At 35.1% G+C, this 27,933-nt stretch overlaps 1 protein-coding gene and 1 long non-coding RNA gene across 2 annotated transcripts in view; one reads left to right on the forward strand and one right to left on the reverse strand.

The window, feature by feature from the left end:
• LOC135182986 (uncharacterized) overlaps positions 1–19,929 on the reverse strand; it is a 65,639-nt gene extending 45,710 nt beyond the window's left edge. Inside the window, exon 1 of the long non-coding RNA XR_010305370.1 lies at positions 19,563–19,929. This is a non-coding gene — a long non-coding RNA (uncharacterized LOC135182986). The remainder of the gene's footprint in view (positions 1–19,562) is intronic.
• FGF7 (fibroblast growth factor 7) lies at positions 13–27,929 on the forward strand. Its single transcript, XM_064157674.1, has 3 exons — positions 13–298; positions 26,176–26,279; positions 26,890–27,929. The coding sequence occupies exons 1-3, from the start codon at positions 13–15 to the stop codon at positions 27,082–27,084; spliced, it is 585 nt and encodes a 194-aa protein (XP_064013744.1). The 3' UTR covers positions 27,085–27,929.
• The last annotated feature ends 4 nt before the right edge of the window (positions 27,930–27,933 follow it).

Here is a 27,933-nt window from a genome sequence, read left to right on the forward strand (position 1 = left end):
CACTGCACTATAATGCACAAATGGATACTGACATGGATCCTGCCAATTTTGCTCTACAGATCTTACTTTTACATTATCTTTCTAATGGGCACTATATCTTTAGCTTGCAATGACATGACTCCAGAGCAAATGGCTACAAATGTGAACTGTTCCAGCCCTGAGCGACATACCAGAAGCTATGATTATATGGAAGGGGGGGATGTAAGAGTGAGAAGACTTTTTTGTCGAACTCAGTGGTATATGAGGATTGATAAACGAGGCAAAGTAAAAGGGACAAGAGAAGCAAACAACAACTACAGTAAGTAATATTTTTGCTTTTCCTATTTCTATGCTTTTAGATATGTACACATTGTTTCCCACCCCCTGATTTACTCTAATTTCCAAAGAATTTTGTGTAGTCTACTGAACATTGTATAAGACACGTTTTCCAATTAACCCTACAACAGGACATTTGTTATTGATTTTGAAATGCGTCATTTTAAATAATACATTGTAGATCTGCTAATATATTAGCTACAGCTGGTAACTATTAGCAAACAGAGAGCCTATTTTAACAAGTGAATTAAGGTTGTTAGGATGAAAATGTATAGCCACAAACTCTGCTCATAAATTGCTTATGAAACATTAAACCACATTCGTATAGTCCATGAATTATCTCAAAGTTTGGTCTGTTTGAGTTAACAATTAAAACATATGCAAGACTAGAAAGTTTAATGGAAAGAATTATGTAAACTCTTGCAAAATCTTTTAGATAGTTTGCCAAGCCAGGAACAAAGTCTATTATGGTTTCTGCCGTTCACTATTACAATGATCATGATGCTGGGGATGGGGGGGTGGGGAGGAAATCTCTCACTTTTCCTCCAAAAACATGACTCATCTAGGGAGAATGGACATACAATATTTTGAAAAGCTGTACCAAATACAATTTTTGGACTGGCAAGAGAATTGTTTCACTAGTGTTTATTTTTCCAGACAAATGCCTATATATCTTCCATTTACAATCAAAAAGCATCAATTTTTGCAGCCATTACCTTTGCCCCTTTGGCTTTCATGTTATTACAAATATCCTGTTTATTTATAGAAACATGACATCTGCTCACAGAGACATTATTTTACTAAGATGTAACAGGAAAATACATAGGATTATATTGTGCATTTTAAAATTAAATTATGAGGAAAAAGGGGCCAGATCCATGCTGGTCTAGTGTTTATAGCCAACTGAAAGGACAGCTGTATTTCCAAGGATGCTATTAAGTACAATTTTAATGGAGGTTGTTAGGATTATTTTGCTTTCTATAATGGCAGCAGCAAAATTAATTGCATTTCAAGAACTGTAAGTGTGATTTAGCTTTGAACTGAAGTTCACTTATTTTCTGTAAGAACAGCAGTTTTGCATACTAAGCGCCTGGCTAGTAGGCTTCATAATTGATTTCTTTACTTCATAACTTCGTTAAGTGCTTGGCAACTTGCACGGCTAAAACTTCACTGACTAATGTTACTGTTTCTTTTAAAATTTGTTTCCATGTGTCTCCTTTCATCCTATACTATTATACAGTGAATAACCATACTCCTCTCAAAGCCAAACACATGGCCAGCAGCCAAAGAAATTATCTGGTCCGTGTTCAAGAAGACTCCCATTGAGTTTCAGGACATTGCTACAATAGAGATCCACAAGGCTAGTTTTGAAATGTTGTTCCCATAAGACTCACTAGAAAAAAAAAGTTACTAATTGTTGAAATATTTTCTTCTAAATTTTTGCTGAGAAGTGAACATTGACACAACTTTTTCTGTTACTGAGATCATGGCATCATATAGAGCTTGAGTTATTCTTTACATTCGTGTTTTTGTTTCCCAGTTCCACAATGCTTAAGTGAAAACTTTGTTAGAATTTGAAATTATGCTAAATTACAAGCAAAGGTTCTCTGCATGATCCCATGCTGATGAAGCACACTAACAACATCTTGAATCCTTCTGCAGCAAGGCCATTTGAGAATATCAGATCATATACTAAAGGCAATCCATTTTCTTGGAGTTTTCTGAACACTTCAAGAATAATTTGTGATGATGAACTATTGTAAATTACAGAAAAAGGTAGCAAGTCGTTAAATACATACATTTATATTGCAGTAAAAAAACACCAAATTAATCTCTTTTCTCGTAAATGTTATGAGCATCAGAATTAACACAGCCAACAACAAATTAACCACCAGAAAACCAAAATCCGATAACTGATGTGAACTACAATGAATGGTCTCCACTAAATTTAACTAAAGCAGGTGAGAAGTCTCTTTCTATAATTTACCTACTGTATACTATGAAATAAGGTCCAAATGCTTTTGTTGGGAGTAGGGAAATAGAGGTAAAGGGCATTAGAAGTATGTGAGTAGTGATAGTTTAGATTACACTTAAAAAATAGTGTTATGAAAAACTTCTTTTGTTATGCCCTCTATGGAAGAGAACATAAGACAAAGGGTATGAGAAGAGATCTGCAAAACAAAACAAAAAACTCCAACTAAACAAAGGAAAAACAAAACAAAACCCTGCATCTGAACTATTGCAAAAAATTTAACGCTAGAAGACTAACTCAGCTTATCCCAGGTCTCTGAAAAGCATAATTTGAAAATCGTACCTATTACAAAAGTGTATTAATTAGGGTGTTCAAATATTCTTGTTCACAATTTCAAGTGCTGAAAGTTAGCATAAATCAGACCTGTCTCTCAGGATGAAATCCCAGAAGAGCTGCAGTCAAAGCAATCAGTGGGTACAAAAAGTGCTGCTCTGAGAAGAATCGTATTTCCACATTGTAATAAATAAAATTATTCCTTTTTGCCTTCTGAATCACTACTACAAGCTACTAAAATGAAGACAACAAAATATGTTTTATCTGTCAAAACTTTGCTTCATAAAGGAAGCTGCATTTACAGTTTTGCAGACAGTCAGCTACTTGCTTTCAACCCAAGAATCATGAAGCATAAATACAAATAGCAATCTTCATATTGAGAAGTGTCTGTAGAACAAATTCACCATAACTTTGTCAACTGCTAAAATCGACAGAGCTTCTCATCAGTTGAGACTATAAATGTAGGAAAGCCAAGACACTGAGGAATTAGGATTTTGATACTTAAACTTTCTCTAGTAAATTACAGGAAGAAGAAAAAAAATCCATGTCTTACGAAAGTAACAGTGAAAGTGTTAACATTTCCCAAGACTTTAATTCAAAAGTCATGGTCTTAAGTGTTTGCTAATTGAATTTTCAGGATAGAATTAAACACTGAACAAAACTCTCAGCCATTAAATCTAATTAATCTGTATTTATCATTCACTTGTTTAAAAACATATGAACTTCCGAGTCCAAGAAATATGTATGTGTACTGTTTCAGTTAAAGCAAATCATTGAATTCTGTTTGCTGCAGTGATGACCTTATTAGGTACCCAAAGAATACTCATCTGTGCACATTTCACAAAGCAGTAGAGCCTTCTGGTGGACATAAAGGTGGACACTCAAGAGTAAACTAAACAAACCAGAGGACAGTGACCTCCACTGAGCAGAGGAAATAACTTTGCACCTGCTAGTTTTCATCCTGAACGCTAAAAGATAGAGAGGAAAAACCAAGAGTCACATTCTCAAAAACTAAAGCAAGAAATTAGGAAACAGTCCAAGAAATGAGGTCACCCAGAAAAATCTGTTGTTCTTCACCAAACAAAATTTCTCTTTGACAATCACTTATTGTACCTTGCCCAAGCCTAAACTGTATGCTTTTCATTTAAAAATAAACTTTGTATCATGTTAACACAAAATAGCCTATGTGGACTCACAAAGCAGATTTTTAAGTTAATGACTGTAAGAAGCAAGAGTGGCAGATGGAGATAATATGATAATTTGTTAATTTTGATAGAAATTCAATTTCTCCTCATCACTACTGACTCCTTTCATGTTAGTGTTTATGAATTTTATTTTATTTTGTTCAGAAAAAAAAAAGGCAGTAAAAATCAGAGTTTGTTTTGACTCTGTTCAAGAGGATTTACAACTACAACTAGATGATGCTTTAGGACTTTCCACGCTCTGTTGCTTTTGGAATCTCATTTTAAGACTTCAAAGGGTCTCTTAGTTACTAGAAAAGCCTTCCCAGAACCTGAATCCTAAGATGTCTGATCCTATCATATTCCATGTGTGCTCTAAACCCAGAAAGTGTCCATTTCCTCTTCTTTTCAGTGGATAAAGCTAATAATAAATATTTTTTTGTAAAGGTAAAGTAAGAGCATATAGTCCGATGAGATCATGGCACAAAAAGGCTTGACTGAAATTTTTATCCTGGAAAACTACTTCAATTTTGATCAAAATCCAACAAATGACAGTTTTCAGCAATACAAAATGAACTCTAGTTCAATTTCTTCAAACCTAAACGCTAACTGATGATATCTTGGTAGTTAAATAGCAAGAAATCAAAACTATTTTTCATAGCATTTTATATATGTTTCTTAGGGTAAGACAAATGTTGGACTACATATGATGTGCCACTACATAAATAGAAGGGCAAGAAGATCCAGTAGACAAAAATCAAATATTTGAAGGCAGGTGTTAATGTGCCAGATTGAGTTAAGTATTATATGTGCTCCAAACAAAGAGAACATTTCAACTGCATTATTGATTTTTCAAGAGCTTGTTGTCTTGACCAATACATTGGCATCAGGAGAAAACAAACTTTCATTAATGTGGAAGTGCCTTTGGTTTGCATTAGTGCTCTCCTATTCTTTTCCATGATATCAAAAATACGTCCAATTCCAACAGCAATATATCTCAAAACTTAACCTATAGTGCCAAGAATAACATCCTGTCCTACAACAATTAATCAGATTTACATGTAACATTTCCCTGCTCACTCTCAAGCTCATTGGCTAGCACTGGTCGCAGATAGCACATCTCAAATTTCAACCAGTAGAAGAGAGTCTATGCCTGTACCTCAGCACAAACCCCAGGTTTTGCCCAAATGTTGGCAAGTTTTAGCAAAGATGCAGGTGACAGATGCAGCTGAGTGATGCCTGTTCTCTTATAGCTTCTACTGACTTTTTTTTAATAGAAGTATTTTTGGGAGAAGCAAGGAGGAGGAGGGAGTAAAGTCTTGAACCACTGCAGCAAGATTCTTCAGATCTCACATATCAATGCCCAGACCAGTGCTCAGTTGACACAGTACATGACAGGGGTGCCAGAAAACACAATTAGAGCTGCTCATCACTTCTCAATTCACCTCCTGAATCTTCATCATCTTGTCTATTCTGTGGTATTTACCAGATGAAACATACGTGTAAAGTCAGCACAGTAGCTGTTCATATTCACTTCTCACTCAGGACAGAAAATGATTGCGTGAGCTCTGCAAGGCAAGAATCAGACCTCTGGGCTGAGGCATAGGCAGCAGCTTCAGAAGCCTGAACCATTAGGGCTACGTCTGTGTGTGCTGCTGGAATATGAGCCAAAAATCAATGAGCAGTGAAAAATATCTAAGTTGAATCTGTACATACCATGCTTAATCTGATCTTAATGCACCTTTGTAATTCAGCAATTTATTTGAGTTTCTCAATATCCAGATTTCTCAGAAACAGGAAATGCTACATTTTTATAGAACCATCAATCAGCTTTAGCAGCCAACTGCCAGAGCAGTTACAGGATACATTAAAAAAGACAAATTGCAGCCTCTTCTCCCCCCTGAGCTTTTTTTCCCCCCTAGTTGTTTACAATTTCTAAATGTACAAACATTTCAGTATTGTATCATTAAGCATATTATTGCTCCATCCTGAAGAAAATGTGCTGAAGTGGCCCTGACCTGAGACTCAAGAGACTTGAGGCTAATTCAAATTTTTAAGCAATATGCTTACAGACTTTGGGAAAATTCTTCAAGCTGTCTGTGCCTCTATGAAAAAGAATTACTCACTTCTCACAAAAAGCTTTAAAAATTATTAGTGTACACACTTCCAAGCCTACAAAAGAGTTGTTTATATAATGTTGTTCATGTTATAGATATTAAATACTTCTCTTATAGAATATTGAGTAAAAGAATGTTAACTAAACTAACTGAAGTCAATATATACAACAGAAAAACACAGAGATGAGATGAATCTTAAGGAAATAATTTTCTATACAGGCAAACAGAATTGGGTAGACAGTTTAATTCCTTATACAATAAAAGCATCTCAAAACAAAACCCAAAATCCAGACATCTCCCTTCACAACTTTCAGCTTTCCATATTGTTCAAGTGCCTGAAAGCCATTTTCTTTAGATTTCTAGGATATTGGAGTACGGAACACAGCTGATTTTCCTCTCCACCTTCCTTAAACCTAAGGGAGATCTAAACTTCCTAGTTACACTGTTCCACACTACAAGATGTATCAACTAGCAGCATTTTTCTGAACACCTTCCTCATAAGATCACAATAAGTTTAGGCAGATGAAGACTGTTACTCTTCTTGGGTGGCACACTGCTTTCATTGCATAATTGACTGTCTATGACTATATCTGGCAGCTGTGTTTCAATTGTCTTTTTTGACCTTTGACTTAATTTTTAATTTTAAACTTTGGATAGGAGCTAGTGGAAATGTCAAGTTAGCCTTTTGGTGTGTATAATTTGGAAATACTTTTAAGTAAAGAGTGAAAATTCCTATAGCAATAACATAACAGAGGTTAACAATCATAGCACTGAGTTGTCACACTTGAAAACTTTCATAACACATGACATCATTTACACAAATGGAAAAAATTATTTGTAACAATTGGTGCTGAAAAGTTGGGAGTGGATGTTCACAGATGGCCCACAACTTCATGAAAACACAGCAAAAAAAAAAGAACCCACCAAGACCAACCAATGCAATCAATATGTGCTCTCAACTATTATTTAGCTTTTGAAGCAAAGAACAAAATGAGGATTTTTGCAGCATTCACACACTGTCTATAACATGATTTCAGTACCTGCATAGTTCGTCGCCAGAAGACCACAGTGTTCTAAACAGGATGAGGGGATCAGACAGGTAAATCCCAGCTAATGTCAGAAGAGCTATGTCAGTTTATTCCAACTGACCATTTGCTCTTTTGAAGTTAAAATGGGAAACTGACAGTTCAGAAGCAGGATGCAATTATTCAAAAGTCTAGGTATTTTCCTTCAGTATGCAATCCTTCAAAACTAAACACAGTTAGAACACTGATAGATTAATGCAAAAACCATAAACAAAACCACTGAAAAAGTCTGTTTCATAGCATTTATAACCACAATAACTTCGACAGGCAGTCAAATCACTCATCTACATCACTTCAATCAAAACACTTTTTGAATACTCCCATTAACTGTGGCTTGGGTTTTGTTTTTGTTTGTTTTTTTTTGAAGGACTCTCCTAGTGTTATTACTTCAAGGTTTAATTGCATACATGTTTACCTTACATCCATTTCTGGTACGCCAGTTGTTTTGTTTCAAGCATGTTAATCGACACTGGGAGGTGCTACAGACTATAAAAAGCAACTGATCAGACTTGTCCTTGGCCATTTTGATACCTTGGAGTTTTGATTTTTGTTTAACTAGAAGGGAATATATTTCAAACAAAAAAAATGCCCACACTTGTTAACAAGAAGCATATTTTTGTTAATAACCTGTACTAATCTTCTGAGATTTTATTATAACCTTTAACTATCAATATTTTAACCAGAAGTAACTGTTTACAGGGTAGGGAGGAGGCAGAGTAGAGAACTCTATAACTGTTAAAGACACAAATTATTATAGATTAACGTACATTATCATCAGGAGATGAAGATGTTAGGGGGGAAAAGACGGCCACAATCAACATCAAATATTAAATCTGTGCTGAAGTCTCAGAGCTGCTCAGGTGAACTGGTGGCATAGTTCTGCTGGCTGTTGGCATGCAGTGCTGCAAGCAGCACAGCAGCAAATGCAAAGTTTTATATGCTTGCCAGGTGTTGTGACTTCTCGAATGACACATGCACAACTTTGCATTATGATGATGGATTTGCCCTTTGAGTCATCTATGTGAAGTCTAAGGGTCTAAGGGCTGCAGTGTTCAGGCCCTCCAGTTAGCCACTAGGCAGATGGATCTGAGAGAAAATGTGGATCTAAGTCAAGGGAAGAAGGCAGTAGAGAGAGTGAAGAATCGACAGTGCTTGTGTAGTTTCTGCAGCAAAGACCTGGTGAAAGCAAGAGATGTACTCCCTGATCAAGTGACATAAAAAGGGTATCTGAATCCTAGAGGGTGCAGCCAATACCAGTATCACTTGAAAAATGCAACTTCCACCAGCAAAATCAACAATTCTATAATATTAATTTATCCTTTGGAATAGTCTATGTAGCTTAGTGCTTGAACATAACATGCAAGATGGTACAAAGATATCCAAGCAGTTCTTGAGTGCTTAGTGCTGACATCTCATAGTTAGAGAATTAGCTATGCAAATCCACCACATAATGATTCAACTAATGAGACTTGATTGTTAGGGCCACCTTGCAACAAGAGACAGATTTACGCTGTGGGAAAGGCCAGTACAAAATCTTCCCCTGCAGCAGTCCTTTGCTTATGTGGGGAAACTGCACTTAAGAAGTCATCACAGCTATGTCATTTTCCGAGGCTACAAAAATTGTAATGCTACCTTTGCACAGGGACAAATACTCATGCCTAAAGTGAGACTCATGCCAATCAAATTCCCAACCCAGCACTGTTGCTTGTATTTAGCAATACCAACAGAGCATAAAAAACCTGGATCTCTGCCATTTACTAAGCACATCTCTAGCAACACATGAACTGAAAGCATGACAAATACTAAACAGTACTCTGGCTACAAATGTTGTTACTAATCAAAACTGTAATTGGATAATACTTCAAGAGACTATTTTCAAACTAACTGGTGACAAAAAGGTATTCTTCCAACTAACATAAGCTCCATTCTTCTAAGTGAAATTTTTGGTTTTCTGAGTATGGGGATCCTGGTCAATATTTCCAACAAAGACCAAAACCCAAAAGCAAAGAAAAAGGTATCTTTTATTCCATGGCACACAAGTCCTTCTTCAGAGCATTTATAACACTGCATACATGAGAGAAAAAAGGGGTATTTTATATCTAAATTATGTTTCCCAAAAGACCATTCATCCACTCAGGAAAGTAGTATTACCACCAGGTAAGAAACACAGAGAAAACCACAGTAGGAAACACAAAGTTGATCCTCTTCTGCATTAGAAACCCTCCTCCCTCACTGCTGGCTAGTTAGAAAGACCTGGCCGTGCCCTCCTTCCTCCCACTTACTAATGTAACTAACCTTACAGACCTTTTGAGCCTCACTCTCTTTTACCCCATGCCACACCAACAGTCCTTGCACTGTGTTTTAGGCTGCTGAGTAATCTGTCTGAGCATCTATTTCAGCAGTCCAGAAGGATGTTTTCTTACTGAGTACACAAAAGATAAACTGTCTGACTTGTTTTCCTACCTCACTAACAGTGTAATAGCCATGTATTTGGATTAATTGGTATTGGAGTTGGCAGTTAGTAGTTACTAGTTGAAAGGAAAGCAAGTATTATATGAATTGAGAATAGCCTTAGCAGAGTCTCCTCAAGTAAATGGCAAGAGTCCTACACCACTTACACTTGTCCTTTTAAATGCCTCTTAAGTTGAATAATGATAATACAGCTGTTAATAAAACCATTCTTTAAATTTATTATACACCAATCTATATCAGAATGTTCAAGTAGCAAACTGATGCTGAGGCTACTTAAAATTCCTCACTATCTTTTTGTGACTTGGAAAATCCAGACTATATAACTGAACGTAACTATCAAGCAACAAAATTAAAGAAGAAAATAATAATATTACCACATCTTTCTAGGAAACTGTTTCCACATCTTTCAAGGAAATCAGGCTCTGTTAATTTTGGTTTTTTAAGCTAACTAATCCAGTGTTGTGAATTCGAATTAATATACTGTAATCATATTGTTCTAGTACACATTCTGAATGATTTAATGAGAATTTCTGAAATGGCTCTTTTGCCATCCAGAGGGGACACTGGAAGCAAATCCAGTTCACACCCAAATCATAAAACTAGCATTAGACAAAAGCAGGATTTTTCAGGTGATTCATAACATGAGGCACAAACCTCTTAAATTAGTAATGTGGTGAACACCCTAGTTCCAATCCAACTGGAATACTTAAAAGAATGTGATGAGTTCCAATGGCTATACCATTTCAGCAGGAAATGACCTAGTGACAGAAGGTACAAGAATCATGATTTCTATGAGAAATAATTAGAAAAAATATTCAGAACTGTTTTAACACTTGGAATGTAATAAACATGTATCTTTGCAAAAAAATAGACTAAATACTGATCCCACTTTTTCTTCTCTGTAAGAAAACAATTGTAAACATGAATGGATATTTTGTAGTGTCCTTCTCATTTAGGATCTGTAGATAACCCAAAGAAAATTTTCAATAATTACTGACAAGTGCTCAAGGGACATTTCAAGTTACATTTCAAAAAGTGATACTTAAGACTAAGCCCCACAGCATATATAGGTACTTAAATTTCTAAGACACTTAAGATGATACTTCCCAAAATGTGCAAGTAGCCATTGTTATGTAACTGTGTGAAACAAAATAATAGAAACCACATTTCCTGACTTTCTCCTAATCACTTGCAAATGATCATCTTGTATCCATAAGTTACATAATTGGCTGCCATTGAAAAAAAAAATATTTTCCCCTTTCTCCCAGTTAACATTGGCTGTTCACACTTTTCTGCCTGTGATACCATTTTGTTTGGGGTCTCCTTATCCATATATGACAAAATTTAATAAACACCAGGTTTGTGCAAATTGCATATGAAAGTAATCATGCTTATCTCTCCAAGCAATTAGCTATGTGAATTCCAAAATCAGAATGCAATGATCACCCCTTTTTAGGTGATGCAGGAAAATGCAGGAAGTTTCTGTATACAATAATGAAGTATTTGAAGCTTTTGGACCTCATCTTATTATATTGCCTCCTTCTTCATATTTCATCAACACAGTTACAACTTCTTCCAGTTGAACTCATCTTAGCAAAGGAGAATTGCAAGTTACAGCTCCCATTTCATGAGCTTACTTTTTCTGGCTCCAGACCCACCACAGTGGGATAGTTTCTCTCTGTTTTCCTCCTAACAGTTCCCTGGCAGCTGCATCCCAAACTAGCTTCTGTCAGTGGACCCCTAAAGAATTATAGGCACGTTTCCTATAGCAATATGACGCAATTTACCTCACAGGCAGTATTGTATAAGATAGTCTGATCTGAGGCCTGTCAGACTCTGCTGTATTTATTTGATTAACACATCTAAAAGATATATATGTGTGTGTGTGTATTTCCTGAAGTGTGTTTGGTACTTGATTGAAGTAGCTTCTCAACAACAGAGACACATAATCCACATGAGAAAGTAATTTTTGGGAAGTACAGAATTAGCTCTCCTTTCAACATACAGTCAAAATGCGGCTCTTCTATTTATACTGACTTACTGATGAAGTATAGAGAACTATCAAAAATAGTCTAAATATCTGCTGTTGAAAGTTAGAAATATTGCACAGCTGTGGAGGAGTTAAGTTACTGACTAGTGGAAAAGCTATCTAACCCTGTGATTCATTAGGAAAAGTTTGCTCAAGAGCTGAAAGACCCATATTAGGAAAGACACAAATACATGCCATTTGTAAAAGCCTGGCTCTACTGAAATCGGTAAGAGTTTTGTTACTGATGCCTATCAATGGCTGGAGAAGCTAAAGAGATGGCAGAAAATAGCTATTGCTTATACAAATCCATGTGCTTTTACTTTAAGATATGGTTTCATGACATAGGTAATACAGGCTGGGCATAAAGAAAAATTAAATTCCTGTTCCACCATTAACCTATTCCTGACTTTCAAGTTAGAATGACTTGTACAGATAATATCTATCTAGGAGTAACATTGCTATATCTATTTATTCTGCTCAAGCTACAGGCTTATAAGGCAATACACCAGGATATATACAGTCCAGAATATTCAAACTGAAAAATAGTTAGCTATTACTTTTCAAATATATGTACAATTCTGTATTTCTGCATGAAATATATTAATGAAAGGGGCAGGGTTAAGTTCTCTTAAAACCACAGGTCCACATTTCTATACTAAGTAGAAACTCATTCCATTGTTTAATTATATTACATTTCTCCTATATTGAATAGGAGAACTATAATCTATTATGGTTATTTTTTTCCTATTTTATAACACTTGAATTCACATACGAATGCAGATTGCACTGGTAGTCATGAAGGGATTAAGGTGGCACAAAAGGACCAAGTTTAAAACAGGAAAACAACTTTGTTTTGCTTGGTGTGGTAAAACCATACTTTTTCCTCCAGCTTCTTGTTGCAATACGCAGAAGTCTCAAATATATTTTTCCCTCAAAGAAAGAAAAAGGTTTCGTCACCATTTCAATAGCTGGAAATAGCCATAAATGTTTAAGTCAGAGCAAAAATCATAGTAAGTTCTTTACCATAAACCAGGGTTTTGCACTTTAGCAAATACTGCAATGGGTACAACCAAGCTCTGTGCTCCTCTAACTGCATAGTCTTCAAGGCAGTTCTAGAATTTCCTGCTGAGTTCAACACTACACAATAACTTTTCTTTTACTTTCATGTTATAAACACTAGAACAGTACTATAAGGAGTATAAATGGTCATAAATACAATGCAGAAATTAAAAAGGCCTACAAGCAGAATCTACTATCCACAAAACTATACAATCTTAACATTTTTATTTTGTGGGGGAATTGCGTAAAAGCCACAAACTCTCCATTTACTCATACAGCTTCTGCTACCCAATCCATTGCTTAGTATTAAACTCCCACTTAAAGAAACCCTTTTAACTGAGTCCTCTTCTTCTATGAGCCTGTGGAAGAAATAACTACCATTCTGCACTGCTTCCTTATAGAGAACACTCGTTCCTGCTTGAACACAGTCTTTAAGCGCACTATCTGAAATGCATGTGTCCAAACATCTACAATCATAGACCTGTTTTCCAGATTTTAAATGGCTCCATGTATTCTGCTACAGATTCCTTACATATCACTTCTGCAGAGCTCATCAAAACTTCATATGTAAGCAATACATATGCAAGTAAAATAAGAATTATGCAAATTGTAGCAGAGAAATTGAAAAGGGAGGCATTCCCAAAGGGCCCTGCCTGAAGCTGTTATCAAATATTGGAGTGGTATGAAATCTTCCATTTGTCTCCAGATCAAGAGAAATCTAAGAAATGTATGCCTTTATGCTTATGCCAGCACACTGCACTGTAGTCTGCCAAACAGGTTGTTCAATTACTGGGAATTTGGAATTCTGCCAATCTAATGACATGGCTGGCAGGATGGATCTGAATGGAAGATATTAAGTCCTTTAGCAGACTGGTCACAGGTAACTTTATAACAAACAGCCACCACACAGTCAAACAGCACATGTCTGCTCTGAGAGCCAAGGAAAGTAGCTGCTGCAATTTACAGGCACAGGAGAGCTCACACCCTTCCTTAAGGAGCTCAGGATCACAAGCTTCCTCAGCTGATATGATACCGAATGTTTCAGTAAAAGTGGATTTAAGCAGCATTGGATATATATGGAAATATTCCTTTTGAATTAGCCTGTAGGTGGGGTTATTTGTGATGATGCAAAAGCACAGCAGAAAAGCAAAAGGCAGGTTTCTAACTTCATAGTTTCTCTTTTATATGTCACCTTCATATATTTTTAGCAGACTTTAACAACGATAATTTAACTGAAATTAACAACTGCACTAACTCACACCTGGGCATATAAAAAAATGGAACAAAAGCAATGAGAAACTGGGTTGTTTACAAACATAAAAGAAGTGGGTTCAAGCCAATTAAAAAGTTTAAAGAATCTTCTCATATAATGTGGTTGTTCCAGTTAACTGTTGTCCTGTTAATTGTTCAGTACTGTTACCTCTTCACATTTTAGCTGTAACTGACAAGTTTTCTTCAAAAGAAAACCTCATACTACTCTGTCACAACACACTGGAATGTCTGTAGCCCTTAGTTATCGAGTCATTCTTTCTACTTTCAGGGTACTAGTAGCTTCCATTCAAAAAACTAGGACCCTGTACCTATGTAGCACTTGCGAAAAGCAAAGCACAGACTGTGAACTGCAGGTATTTACAGGACACTAGTTGCAATGGTTTTCATACTGACTTACTGATATTGTGTACATGGGCAAAAGCGAGTGCATGGATATTTGGATCATCAAACTCAAAATCATTAACACTTGATTTCCTAAGCATTTGAAGTCAAAATTGAAAGCAAACAAAACACACACAAAAAAAAAATCCACACCAAAACAAAAAATCACCAAACAATTTCAAACTCAGTAATTCATCTGAATTTAAAAAGACAGATTAAGAGGGGGAAAAAAAAAAATCACACAAATACAAAATAAAAGCCAGATTCGGCTACAGCTCCCATACTAAATTTGCTCTGGTAATAGCACTTGTTCCTGAATCAGAGGAACAGTTTTATCCACTACTGCTGCTAGTTTTTCAGTTCCAACATGGAACTGTAAAGCTGGAAGACAACTAAATATTAACCGGATGCCAGTAACACATTTATGTCTGATGATGTAAACAAAGACACACATTTCAAAGAGCTGCCTGCGCTGAACAGAGAAATGGATAAGAGGATTTGCCAGAGTCAAGCTTTCATCTTAGACAGAATTTGTAGATGGGTAAAACCAGTGTGTAACTACAAGCAAATTAATGGCAATAGGCAAAAGTGAAAAAATGAATAAATGTTATTTTAAGAAAAAGAGAGAAGTTGGCTAGTGGACATACATTGATCAACATAATGAGACAGGAGAAACACCAAGTACCAAAATTAACATTCAACAGAAATTAATTAAATCTTTAGTTTGATTTTGAGATGGGTTTCATTTTCTCTCTCTATTAGTTTATACCTTAGCCTTTGGTCTAATACAGATGTTGAAAGTTCACTTAACACTAAATTATTTGTCAGCAGCAGATCAGAACAATTTGAGAGACCATATTATATATACATATGCTCAGTAGTGTTTTGAGCGCAGATCGAGTGAGCCACATGTCTTTTTAACAATTCCCATTCAGTGGTGCAGCAAGGGATTAGTATGATTTTCCCAGCAGCTTCTTGCATTATGCACCTTGAAAGGAATTACTGCCTAGTTGTGATATTGCAGGCACTGCATTTGGTACATTTAGATGTCTGGCAACAAGCAGCAAATCTAATTCAGAAACAATAAAATGTATTTGGTGGAGTAGTGCTTGCTCTACATTTTAACTAACTACTTAGAGTGGGAAAAGATTGCTATCTCTTGCAGTGCTTATGAATGAAATACTCTCTTAACAGTGTGAAACAAGATTTTACTGTCTTGAATTTCAAACCAGTTAAAACTATTCCCTCTTATGCCAGAGGCTTCAAAGTATATATTCAAGCTCTGGAATACTGCAGCCACCTGCCCTCTTATGCATTCACCTTTTGAATCTTAGTGATTTAAAATAAATTAGTTGCTAGCTAAAGAAAGGAACAACTTTAATATTAAAAATACATTTCACTTCATATTTAAAGTTCTTGGATTCAGGCTGTTCCCTGAATACAGGTCTGCCACTGCTTCTGTCAACTCTGCTTCAAAGACCAGAAAATCTGCTGCAGGAACAGCTGGAGACAGTACAACAAGCAGAACAAAAAAGCTAGACCTGGTAAGCAAGGGAATAATTCACATAAAGAATAGGTTGACATATTCTTGCCCCCTCTAAGCAAGCCCAGCACACAGTGCCATGTCACATTTATGCCATCTTTGCAACTACCCGCAGCCAGCTTGCACAGGTGATAAGCCATAATATCACACAAAATGCACCTTGTGCTTAAGTTCTTCAGAACACAATTCAGATAATGAGTAATTAGATTTTTTTATATACAGAAAACACTGCAGAAAGTCTTTCACAGAAATAATGCAACTAATATGTCATATATGATCACTAATTGTACCCAGAAAAGGGGGAAGAAACTTTAATCTGCACTGGTGCTGGGGCAAGACACCAGAGCACCTGCTCTTTACTAGGTGAAAAAACAAAATTGTATAGTAACAAAGACCAAAGAATAAAATAATATATTTGCAGAAGAATTGAGAATCACTGAAGCTCTAAATATGGGAAGCTTTGCACCACTAAATAGATGTATCCCATTTTGCTGTGAAAATTGTTTTACATTCACTGTAATTATTTTGAAGCTAGACTCTAAATGTCTGAAGCTAGAAAATACCTTTTCTTTTAGTGAAAAAGTATTTAAATACTAGAAATACCCTTCATCTAAGTTGTAGGCAAAGTATTTGTTGTACAATATTAGCCTTAAACTATGAAATAGTTAATTCTCTTACTGCTTGGAAGAAGTTGTATTTTGTAAACAGTCCTTCCAAGCTTTTTTCCATTTTTAATACCAGTAAATCATTAATCCTGTAGTAAGAGAATACCTTTTCAGACTGAGGAAAAAGACTTGGATTTTACATGACAATTCTAAAAAATAATATTCTTTTTCATTATAACCATATGTTTAGCCTCAAGGCAGGTTGGTTGTTTTTTTTGAGGGAAACACTTTCCTGCAAAAATGAGAAATTACCATGTGCTGTATAAAAAATATTTATACGAAAGGCACAATAGTGATTAGCAAAGCGAAGGCTTCTAATAAGTTTAATGGGGAATTCACAAGCCAATGAGTGCCTGGGGCAGCATGTTATTCAGTCATTACAATGTAATGCTATTCACAAGTCCGACCTCTAAATTGAAGAGTTCCATAGTTTTACAATCTGCTTCACTGAAAAATGTCACACCCTTTTGGTTCTGAAGATCAAATCAAGAGAAACATTGGAAAGACAATGGTTCAAAGGGATAGCGTACCAAAGAAACACACACAGAAGGAGAGAAGGTAGTTTAGAATAAGAATATCCTAGAACAAATTTTATCATGCTATCACTTTCAGTTAAGAATGAAGCATTTGATTATAAACCTAACTTACCAACATTAGGAGAATGTTAATAAGAAACTGAGACCAAACAGGCTGTATGCTAAAGAAAAACACTCAGAAATGATCACTTCTCTTTGGCAGTATTCCATTGCAATATAGCCACAGAAATCCTCACTACAGTCATCAACAGAGCTTTACTAAGGATTGCTAACTGATGCACATTTCTCTACATTTATTTCCCTTGAAAAACAATTAGAAAAGGCATTATGGCTTAAATATTTCCCACTGCACACCAAAAGCAGCAAGTTTTAAATGAAGAGGAAGGTCTATTTCATAATTACGAAGTTTGAACCAAATCCTTCTTCTCCATGATGTGGTAGTAGTAAAACATACTCAAAAGGACAGATTTTACATGGGATGATGTGCATGAAACTGTGTAAATACTTTGAACAATGCAGAGTGGGATTTAGCTTACTCCTTCCTTTTCTGTCATAAAGGGAAACAACCATAACTTCAAGCACACATATACATCTTCCAAGTAAAGTCACAGCATTTCTGAATAGTCATTTTAATTCCCTGTTGCACCTTCTCTCTTCTGTTTGGTTAGCATATGGCATTTTTAGATTATCTTTGCAGAGTTACAAAGTTAGCAGTGCCTTTCAGAAACCCTGACAAAGCTCAATTCTACATGAGAATAAATGAATACCTTCAGGACAATGGTTTATTATATACTTCTTATACCTATACACGTCTGTATTAATTGGTTTGTAGGACTGGCAAACACTGGAGAAATTTATGGATAAGCTAACATCAAGTAAAGAATCTTGTACAAAAAATAAAGCACTTCCATGGACCTCTGTTTAGCAGCAAGTTGAGTTTTGTTAATATGCTATGCCATCTCTTTTAGTGCCAAATAAGGCAAAATTTAAAAGGTAATTAAACATCAACTATTTAAACATGTTCTTGCACACAGACTATATCTTACAAATTCTGTTCCTTGAATAACATGCTGCACAAAGTCCTCTAGGACTGCCTCTGCTGTTAATCATGTTTCCTTAGACAACTACAGCTTTTCCTGCCTGGAAATTACACACAGCAAAACCCAGGGGCTCCAAGTGCTTTGAATATTTGCCCATGATATCCAGATGTCTGAAGCAGTAGCTTCAATGTTTCTACTGTAAATCCTTGACAGATCCATTGTTTATGTGCAGGATCATTTTTACAGTCATATTCATATCTAGAGTGCTTCAGACAGTCTACACATGCACAACAAATGCACGCATGGATACAGCACAAAGACTCAGCTATTTTATCCTTTCATATTAATAAATAGCAATGTATTTTATATGTCCTTATGCCATAAATGCAAATTCTGATTATCACTATGAGAAACAAATATATGACAGTTAAAAAAAAAAGTTAAAATGAATGTATAACTTCTATGAGTTACCACCGATAAAAATCTTCCACTCTCTTGCTAAGGAAAGTACAAAATACAAATTGAAATTCAACTTTCTATCAACTGTAATGTAATAAGAAGGGTTAAAGAAGTGTCATATGTTCTACTAATACTTTTATTGACAGAGTTTTTTCACTACTAGATTTTATATTGGAAAGAGAATGAGCACACAAACTGCCCTACCCAAAACCAAAGCTTAAGATGCATCCATCAAAAAATATTACTAAGACTCAAAATAACATAAGCACAAACAAATACTTGACAATACACACACTGTTATTTCAAAAGAGATAGAAAAGCGTAATGTTTCCTGGAACCAGTGACATGCAAAACCATCCAGTGAAAGTATTTGGCTCACCAAATGCATGCATGCACTACGAACACCACAAGATTTTCCAAAATACTGTATGATTTACCATCATGATTTGTATTTTCTCACTTTCAGAGGCACAAACATTAACTTATTAAATCCCAGAACAAAAGAACAAATTACATTTAACACCCCATTAAACACTGTCTTGTAAGCAATCATGAGAGCACTTTTCTTGGCCTTGAATCATCTGCAAAGGTCACTTGAATTCATAAATATGTGCTCCAAGTATAATTAATTAGAAACACAAGCTAGTGAAATTTAGAGTTTTGTTTTGACTTATTCTCCATCCAACTCCCTTCTGCCCACTCTTTTCCTAACTGAAATTCCACATACTTCAGACTACTCTGCATAGAAAAGGGTATTCTACAAACATGTTCCTTGCAAGGGCTCAACTATCAGTGTCAGGCTTCCTACCCTTAAAAATCAACAACAGATTGTTTTTTTCCACTCCTCTACATAGAGACCACAAGATATAAACTGCTGTAAATATTACACAATATTTGGTATTGTAAAGCATTTAGAATATTTTATCAGTTAGATATTAAGAAAAATAATAATGTGAAGGAACAACTAGCCTCTGGACTTTTGGTTGCTTTCCTTTAAAAAGCATGTATTTTCTTCCTCTCCCTTTCTTTCCAGCATCCAAAAGACTACAAAAGTCTTACCAGTTTCCACCTCACCCTTAGACATTTCCCCATAGTATACATACCTTACAGAACAGAAAAATGATGGGATGAAATTCTTGGCAGCAAAATCATGAACGCCAAAACTTCTATTTGAATTAATGTCTACAGAAGCTCTACTAAGGGCTTGAAGAGCAGTGACCAGAAACATGTGATTGGTAATCAGGGAGTATTGGCAACATGTGAAATGTTTGGACAAAGAGCCAGCTGATAAGGAACTGAAAACACCTGAAATCTTCCTGAACAAATCTTACCACCTGACATATTGGGGCAGTTCTCTAGTGTGTGAAAATATATCTAGCTTGGTGGTTCTGCTCTCTCAGCTCTTTCAGGGACCCATAAAGCAAGTTGTTACCACCTGCTGGATCTTCAGTAATGGGCTGCACTCGGTGGTTTCCTTACAGCAATCAGATGAAGGACTGCAACTGCTCTTTCAGCCACTTGGCCGCAAAACAATTAAAGACAAAACGACCCAATCACGAGGCTCTAACCACTTTACCATAGATAGGATACTGTTATTTGAGGTAAACACAAAGAAACTCTGTATATTCATCTATATTAGAAATTAATTAATTATGCAGCAATAAAAGCAAAGATTTGTTAAAGGCTACAGTATAGTTGTGTTGTAAATGCAAAAAAAAAAAAAAAGCTTACAAATAAAAAGATAAAAATGTGAAAATATTAATTAAATCTGAAAAAGATATTTAATATCAGGTGACTAAGAACAAAATTGTCAAATACAATTTGTCAGGAAGGAATTCCCTCTCATGAGAACACTCAATTTTGTATCAATGTTGTCGCTAATTTTTTTTCCAGGTTAAAATCCTGTCCAGTCTAAATCTAGGCATCGAAGTATCCACTTGTAAAGTACTAAGCCACTGTCATTCTAGACCAGAATGCTAGAACCTAACCTCATCTATTATGCAAATTGTCTCTGAAACCTGGTATCTCTTTAACCCACTAAACCTGTTGTGTAAGGCTAAAAGATTGTTTTACTTTGCTGTTTGTTTGTTTTATGAGATTTGATATCAACTATCTGTTCTTTAATTGGCACCAATAGTTAAAAAGACTGCTGCCAGCAGCCAGGTATCCTCTTCTAAAAAGAAACCATAGCCCATCTCAGCTGAGTGTCTTTTACGTACATAGGTGAGAATTCCAGCTCTGTAGAAAACTTCATTCACTACAGGAATTTTAAGCTGCATTTGATACACTGACCATACAACATTGTTTGGAATTTCATGCTGATTTTATAGAAATTACAGTTGTTTTCAATTCTCTGTGCCCATTTTCAGTTTGTTTTTGTTGGTGGCGTTTTTGTTTCTTGGGTTTTTTCTCTTTTTCTGGACTTAATCTGATTTCTTAGTTACTTTGTGGTATATTCAAGTTGTCTTCTGAAAAACACAGTTCACATTTTCACTCTTAAACTAAGGATATTTAACACCTTGTTGAAGTTTGGCCTTCTGAACGTCTCGTTATCAGCATTTTAGCAATTTCAGCATATCTTTAAAGTAATTAGGATTATTAGAGTACTAAGATAGTATTTAAATAAAACAATCTATATATAAGATTTTTTCTCTTAGCCACCCTATCTTGGTGACATTTTGTTTTTCAAGAGAACTTTCAAAAGAAAGACTTGCTGATATTAAGACAAGAAATGCTAACTATTAGATTGAGAAGAGACTTCTTTTAGTAGAATTTCTGACAGCACATTTTGGTCCTTTATAATTTCTCAAAAGTATCTGGAATGAAGTCCTGACTCTTCTGGCTTAGCTTGTATCTTAATATTCATTTTAATAAGAATATAATTTTGCCTTTATGTATAAAATGGCCTACAAACATAACACAACATAACTGGTTTACTTCTATTTACATTTTTCTATGGATATAGGGATTTATCTTCTTCCAATGAATCAGCTAATAAGAACTAGCATGAACACTGAAGTTCAGCTACACTTAGGTTCACAGGACAGGAGGAATGAAATGACTACATTTTAATTCAGTTCACATCATAAAGATGGTATAAAAATGGTATATTGAAAAAGACATTCTTTAGCTTGGGTTAATTTTGCTTAACTCAGTTGTGGGTTTTTTCTTAAAATCCTTCTAAATCTAGCCTTTTATTAACATAATACCGCTTTGTTGTGATTCTAATATCACCAGTTACTCATAAGCAAAATTTTCCTCACTTGTATGAGATTATTGGGTTACTTTACAGTACAGCAAACATTGTTCCTGGCTAGTTTTATTAGAAGACATTGCAATGATGCAGAATTTCAAAACAAAAGAGAAGTGAAAACACTCCCAAACAACTAACTAACTAAAAAGATCACAATTACAGACTTGGCTGAATGTAAAAGTCACAACCGTATAACAAACCACTAAGATCATAAGGATAACCATATCAGCTTGGATTCAAATTTAATTTAGCCCAACATCCTGCTGGCAAGAATTGCCAGGTAGCAGATTACAGAAACTACAGAAGAAACAGGAAATATCTGCAGTTGGCCAAAATGCTGGTTGGAAAATTTTATCATCTCTTGACACCTGCTAATGGATTAGGTTTCTATCTGCCACATATCCCAGTGTCCATTTACCATTATGTAATTTCTCTTACAGTTATTGAGTACCAGGAATAAAGACAGATCAATATGACTATAATGTCATATAGCGTAAATTAAAGTGATATTTTGACTTAATAGAGAGACTGAAAGGATATGAAAAAAGAGGCAAAAATATAACTAATTTTGTCTACTTCATGGACTTATTCTTTTGTTCTTTGGCATATACTTTAGGAATCTCCCACTTCGGTGCTATTTATTATTGAAAGAGACAGTGATTTTCCTTATCTTAATCTTGTGTTTATATATCAAGATGAGTGTTAAACAAATAGAAACTTAGTTTAGATGTTTTCACAGTGAGATAATGCTGTTTATAGGTGTTTAAAATTCCATTAACTAGTTCATCAAAGAACTTGTGCTTTGAGAATGATGCAGTATATAGTAACTGTGCAGGAAAATGCTGGTCACCTTATGAATCTTATATGGTCAGAAGCACCTTGAAAAATAGTTACAATTACTGGAATGTCTGTCTGTATTAAATTGACTATTACTCAAAAATCATTATTCCTGGTCTGTAAGAGACCTTTGATAGGGGATACGAAATTTAAGCATGTGCTACAACTGCAATGCTGACACTGATAAACTAATAAACTTTTTACATATGACTTCTCAACCTTAATAGTCTCTTTCCCTAGTTTCTGGTCATAAAGGAAGATATTTTAAGTTCCTGTTTGTACATAAATGACACAATTAACAAAACAAGTAAGTTCCATACAAAAGACTGTATACTGAAAGATCATAAATAAACTTCTCAGGTAAAATCTGGAATCACAGCTTTAACTACACAGTGAAGTTTCACTTTTCACAGTTTGCTAATAAGAATGCTTCACTTCCCCATAGAATTCATTTACTTAAAGGAAAAAAATATGCACTGAATTTCATCAATACTACATTTCTGAAATAAGAACTACTGAGGCACAACCTCCAGAACAGGAAAAGGGAGCTTATAAGTATGCTGTGTTACTGCGTAAGGAACTTGTGTCATATGCTTTAAAACAGAAAGAGAAACTCACTCAAGTGATAAATCACTTGAACATCAAATACAAAAGGCTCATGTGAAGTGCTGCTTCAGAAACCTAAATCACATCAATGCTTTGCTGAGAAGGGGAGAATTCATGCTTTGTTTCTCCTTCAGGGAGATGTTAAGACACATCAGAAGAGATGAGACATGATCTAGAACTGAGAACAGAAAAAAATGCACACGCAGTGCTTAATTCCGATATAACATGATGTGAGCAAAGAATCAAGAATGCATGTGCTCTGTTTCCACTGAACTCTTCGTGCTTGGTTGTGGTTTGTTGTGGTTTGTTTTTTTTTAATTTCTCTAATATTACAACATTTTTAACGTGACATAGTTATTGGAGAGTTTATGTAGGGCTCCTTCACTAAACTTTAGAGAGACACACGGAGGATCTGTAAAGTGCCATTCAAGGACCTAAGGGATTCTTTAGACTTCATATTGCCTCACAGGCAGAGTGTCAAGCATCATTTATGTGAGATCTAGCCATAATTCTGAGGTACACAATTGCTTAATATTGTGAAAGGCACATTGTGATACAGAAAATAGCACTGAATATGCTTAACAATTTATGAATCTCAAATTGTCAGTCTTTAATTAAAATGCACTGCTTTACATGGGCAATGGGATTGTAAGGAGTAAGATGGAAAAAACATGTAAACATCTGAAGACAATAAATCTATCACATATTGTGTCCTTGTAAATTATAAGCAAAATATAACTTTGAGAGATGTAATTTGTTTTACCACTCAGATTTGCTGTATGGAAGTCTTGGAAAATAATTTTATTTCCACAGTTTTTATCCTATACTGCATTCTGTAAGGACAGTGTAGTTTCCACATAAAAGACATTTATGTCTCCTCTGAGAATAAAGTAGGAAAACAATTCCCCAAAACCAAAATAAAATAATTCCTACAAGTTAGTATCAATGTCACCATCTCCTTCAGAAAAAAAAACCCAACCAACCAACAAATAAAACCCAGCAACAAACAACCTAAGCTAAAAAAATAAAAATCTAATAATAATATTGCTTTGGACCAAAGTTCTGGCATTTCCTTTTAAAAAGTAGTAGTATTTCTTACTAGTGTAATTTCAGCCAACATCAGCTTACTTAGGGAAATCTCAATTCCTACTATCATGACTTCTTTAAAAAAATAATTCTGAGGTCTTTCATTTTTCAAAATTCTGTATAAATGAGAAACTCATACATAGATATTTAAGTTCTGTTAAAAGTTAACAGCCAGTACAGACAGAACAAATGGATATAAGCTGTCACTGAAAAAATGCAGATTGCAAATTATACTATGAAGTCTCTAGCCATTAAAATAAATCAAATTCTGAAACAGCCTTCAGTGGGAACACTGGGGGCAAAGAAACAACAACTTCAATTTACTATTGGCAAAGTTCATGAAAAGAGAATTATCTGATGCAATTCCCAGGCTAGCAGAGCACTGGACTGGACGACCCAGAGATCCCTTCCACTGTTATGCTCTTTGTTTGGCTAGATGCAGATGCTCATCTGTTTTTCAGCCTCACTGTGGTTTTTCTAAAGTGAAATTTAAATGAAAGTTAATACAATTTTAGTAAGTTCCTGTTAGAAATTACCCTCTGCAAGCATTGTTGCTAGGCCCGCAGCAGAGCAGAACTTGTCAGAGAATTTTAAAAGCTTTCCTTAAATTTGTCTTAGCATTATAGAGAAGTACAGAAGGGTTCAGAGATGAAAGCCCAGCAGGGCACACACAAGGACATGAGGTAAACTGATCTACTAGTAGGGAAAATAGGAAGAGAAAAGCAATCAGTACAGTCTAGGACTGATAGCTCAGTACTAAATACCAAAGAAAGTAAAACTGAACAGCAAGGAAAGCAAAGGACATACAATTATTTGTTACATGGATATGGAAGAAGAAATAGCCTTGATATTTAATGCCTTTCAAAAAAAATTAAAAAGGAAAATCATTATCACGTGCGGTGGTTGTGAAGAGTCATTACAAACTCGGAAGAGAAAACAAGGAAAAGTTTTGTTAAAGATGAAGGCAGTCATCTTTTAGTGACAATCTAACACAGACCTCTCTTTCATCTCACCCATGCTTAGCTCTTGGAATTTACCTAGAGTTGTCTGCCTTTGAAAGACCCCATTGCAGAGAACAAGCCACAGGACAGACCCAACTGAGATAAGGAAGAAAAATACTCAAACTCAGAAGTATAGCTCTAACCAATTGGTTAATTAACTTAAACCCAACATGGTGTTCCTTAATAACCTGCATCATCCTCCTGACTTCATTGGATGGTTTTGGTATTTTTAAATTAAGAATATTTTTTTATGTTGCAGGTAACCTAAATGTATCATAGGGATTACAGAAAGCCACTGCAGATATCCATCAGTGAGATGAAAATAATTTATAGAAAACAACTCTAAATGTTTTCTGGTTTTGAAGAAAGTAGTTCTCACAGAAGGTTCTAATGGTTTTCAAATACACATATCTTTACAACTCTGATCAGTCATAAAAGCATACAAAGGTCAAGCAAATACTTTATCTTATTTAAGCCACTGTGGTCTGTTTTCTATCACTCACAAGTTCTAAGGTTTACACTCTTTCAAGGAGCTGACACTGCTACACCAGTCTTCAAAATAATGGCTTTACACAGTTTCTGTGAACCTTGATGTCTCTGTACATAATTCTTCAAATGAAAGCATAAGCCTGGCAAATTCTAAGATATGTCAATTCTTTGAAAAGAGAAAAATTACTTATACCAACATCACAACTTCAGTACACATTTAAAAACTATCACCACAAGATTTTAAGTGGCTGTGCGCAGAAAAGATCACATAGAGAGGGTTGAGTCCAGCCCTTTCTTCACATGTCAAAAATACATAATATTTTGTGTTTTTTTAAGAACAGTCAATTTTCAGTAACTCACAGCATATTCGTCCAACTAAGTCTTCTAAGCTGACTGGAGAATGACCCAATCATTTTACAGCCTTTACTGTGTATCTTTTTGCAGGTATCCTAGAAATTCGAACGGTGGCAGTTGGAATAGTGGCAATCAAAGGAGTGGAAAGTGAATACTTCCTGGCAATGAACAAGTCAGGAAGACTCTATGGAAAGGTATGGATACAAACTTCTCTTTTCTGTACAATTTCTGAAATGACCAGAAGAATTGTTGAGGCACAACCTCCAGAAGAAGTATGCTCAGTGCTTAAGGTGTCATACACCTCAATACAGAGAGATGAGTTCACTCATGTGATGAATCACTTGCACATCAAATAAAAAGGTGCACATGAGGTACCTAAATCACATCAGTGGTAGTCAGGAAGGTTCTATGAACATGAACTGATGCAAACCTCTTGTGTCTACGATCATCATGTACAATCTGAAAGCTAAGCATTTTCAGATATAGCCTCCTTCTAGGAGTCTATTTTATACAAACTAACAAAGTAAAATATACACTGCACCTATTCCATACATCCCACACTAGACTCCTATGTCCACTGATAAAATCAGTGATTAGAGCTTAAGCAGTTTTTAAATGTGTAATACTAAGAGAGAATAGGCAAAGCTGAAATATTCAATGCTCAGATTTCACAAGTCAGATCTATTTATGAAAAAGATTACTGATCTGTGGGATTTAAAATGCATATTCTTTTCCCATGTTCCACAGTCCAAGTATCTGAAAAAAAAACTTGTTTTATTCAATGTTATTATTTACTCTTAACAGAAGGTATGCAATGAAGACTGCAACTTCATAGAACTGATTGAAGAAAACCATTATAATACATATGCTTCTGCAAAATGGACGCACAAAGGAAAGGAGATGTTTATTACATTAAACCACAAAGGGGTCCCCATGAAAGGTAAAAAAACAAAGAAAGAACATAGAGCATCCCACTTTCTTCCTCTGGCAATATCCTAATCACAAGTGATCTATAAAGAACTAGTTCCAGCAGGAAGATTATTTTAAAGAAGAATATTTCACAAGATATCAAGAGAGGCTGGAATACTACTGAGAAATTGAACAAGCTGGACTTGCGCATTTATCTTTATTTTTAAGAGACTACATGAAAAAAGATTTGAAGATATACACAAAACCAGATTTACTAACTAAAAGCTGTAAAAAATTCTAAAGAGTTGTACAATCATTACCTTAGTCATTGTAACTGGGTAGTTTCTTAAATTAATTTACCCTGAAGAATAAGTCATTACTTGATTATCTGATAATATTTTATTTAAAAAAAAAACTTATCTGCTTCTTAAATATGGCTGCTATAATAATTAAAAGCAGATGATAATGTTGTGTAAAATATGTCAGACTTTAAGGCTGCTGGAATGAGTTGTCAGATTATCAAGTCAATAGTAAATGTGGAGGCTGAGCAGTATTTTAAATACTTCCCCCCCAAGAAACTGATATCCTATACATAAACTATATGATCAGAAAAAAAAATATAACCTTGTAAATGTTTATTGTTGTATTCAGATAAAAGAGTTAGTTTGGAAAAATTAAGTTTACTCTACAACAAAATGTTCCTATCTATTAATGAAACAAATACCTAATGCTGCTCTAAAAGATGTTTCAAATAGTGTATGTAAAATAAGAATAGGAATAAATAATGTACTTCATCTCACTTTTCACAAACCAACATTTTATATAACGATGAAGCAAAATTCAGATATATTAAGGTTTTTTAATGTAACATATCCTATCTTTTGTATAATTCCTGTTAGGGCATACAGCTTTCAATATTGTTTTTCCATCCTTATACAT

Source organism: Pogoniulus pusillus, chromosome 17 (genome assembly GCF_015220805.1).
Source record: "Pogoniulus pusillus isolate bPogPus1 chromosome 17, bPogPus1.pri, whole genome shotgun sequence".
Taxonomy (NCBI): domain Eukaryota; kingdom Metazoa; phylum Chordata; class Aves; order Piciformes; family Lybiidae; genus Pogoniulus; species Pogoniulus pusillus.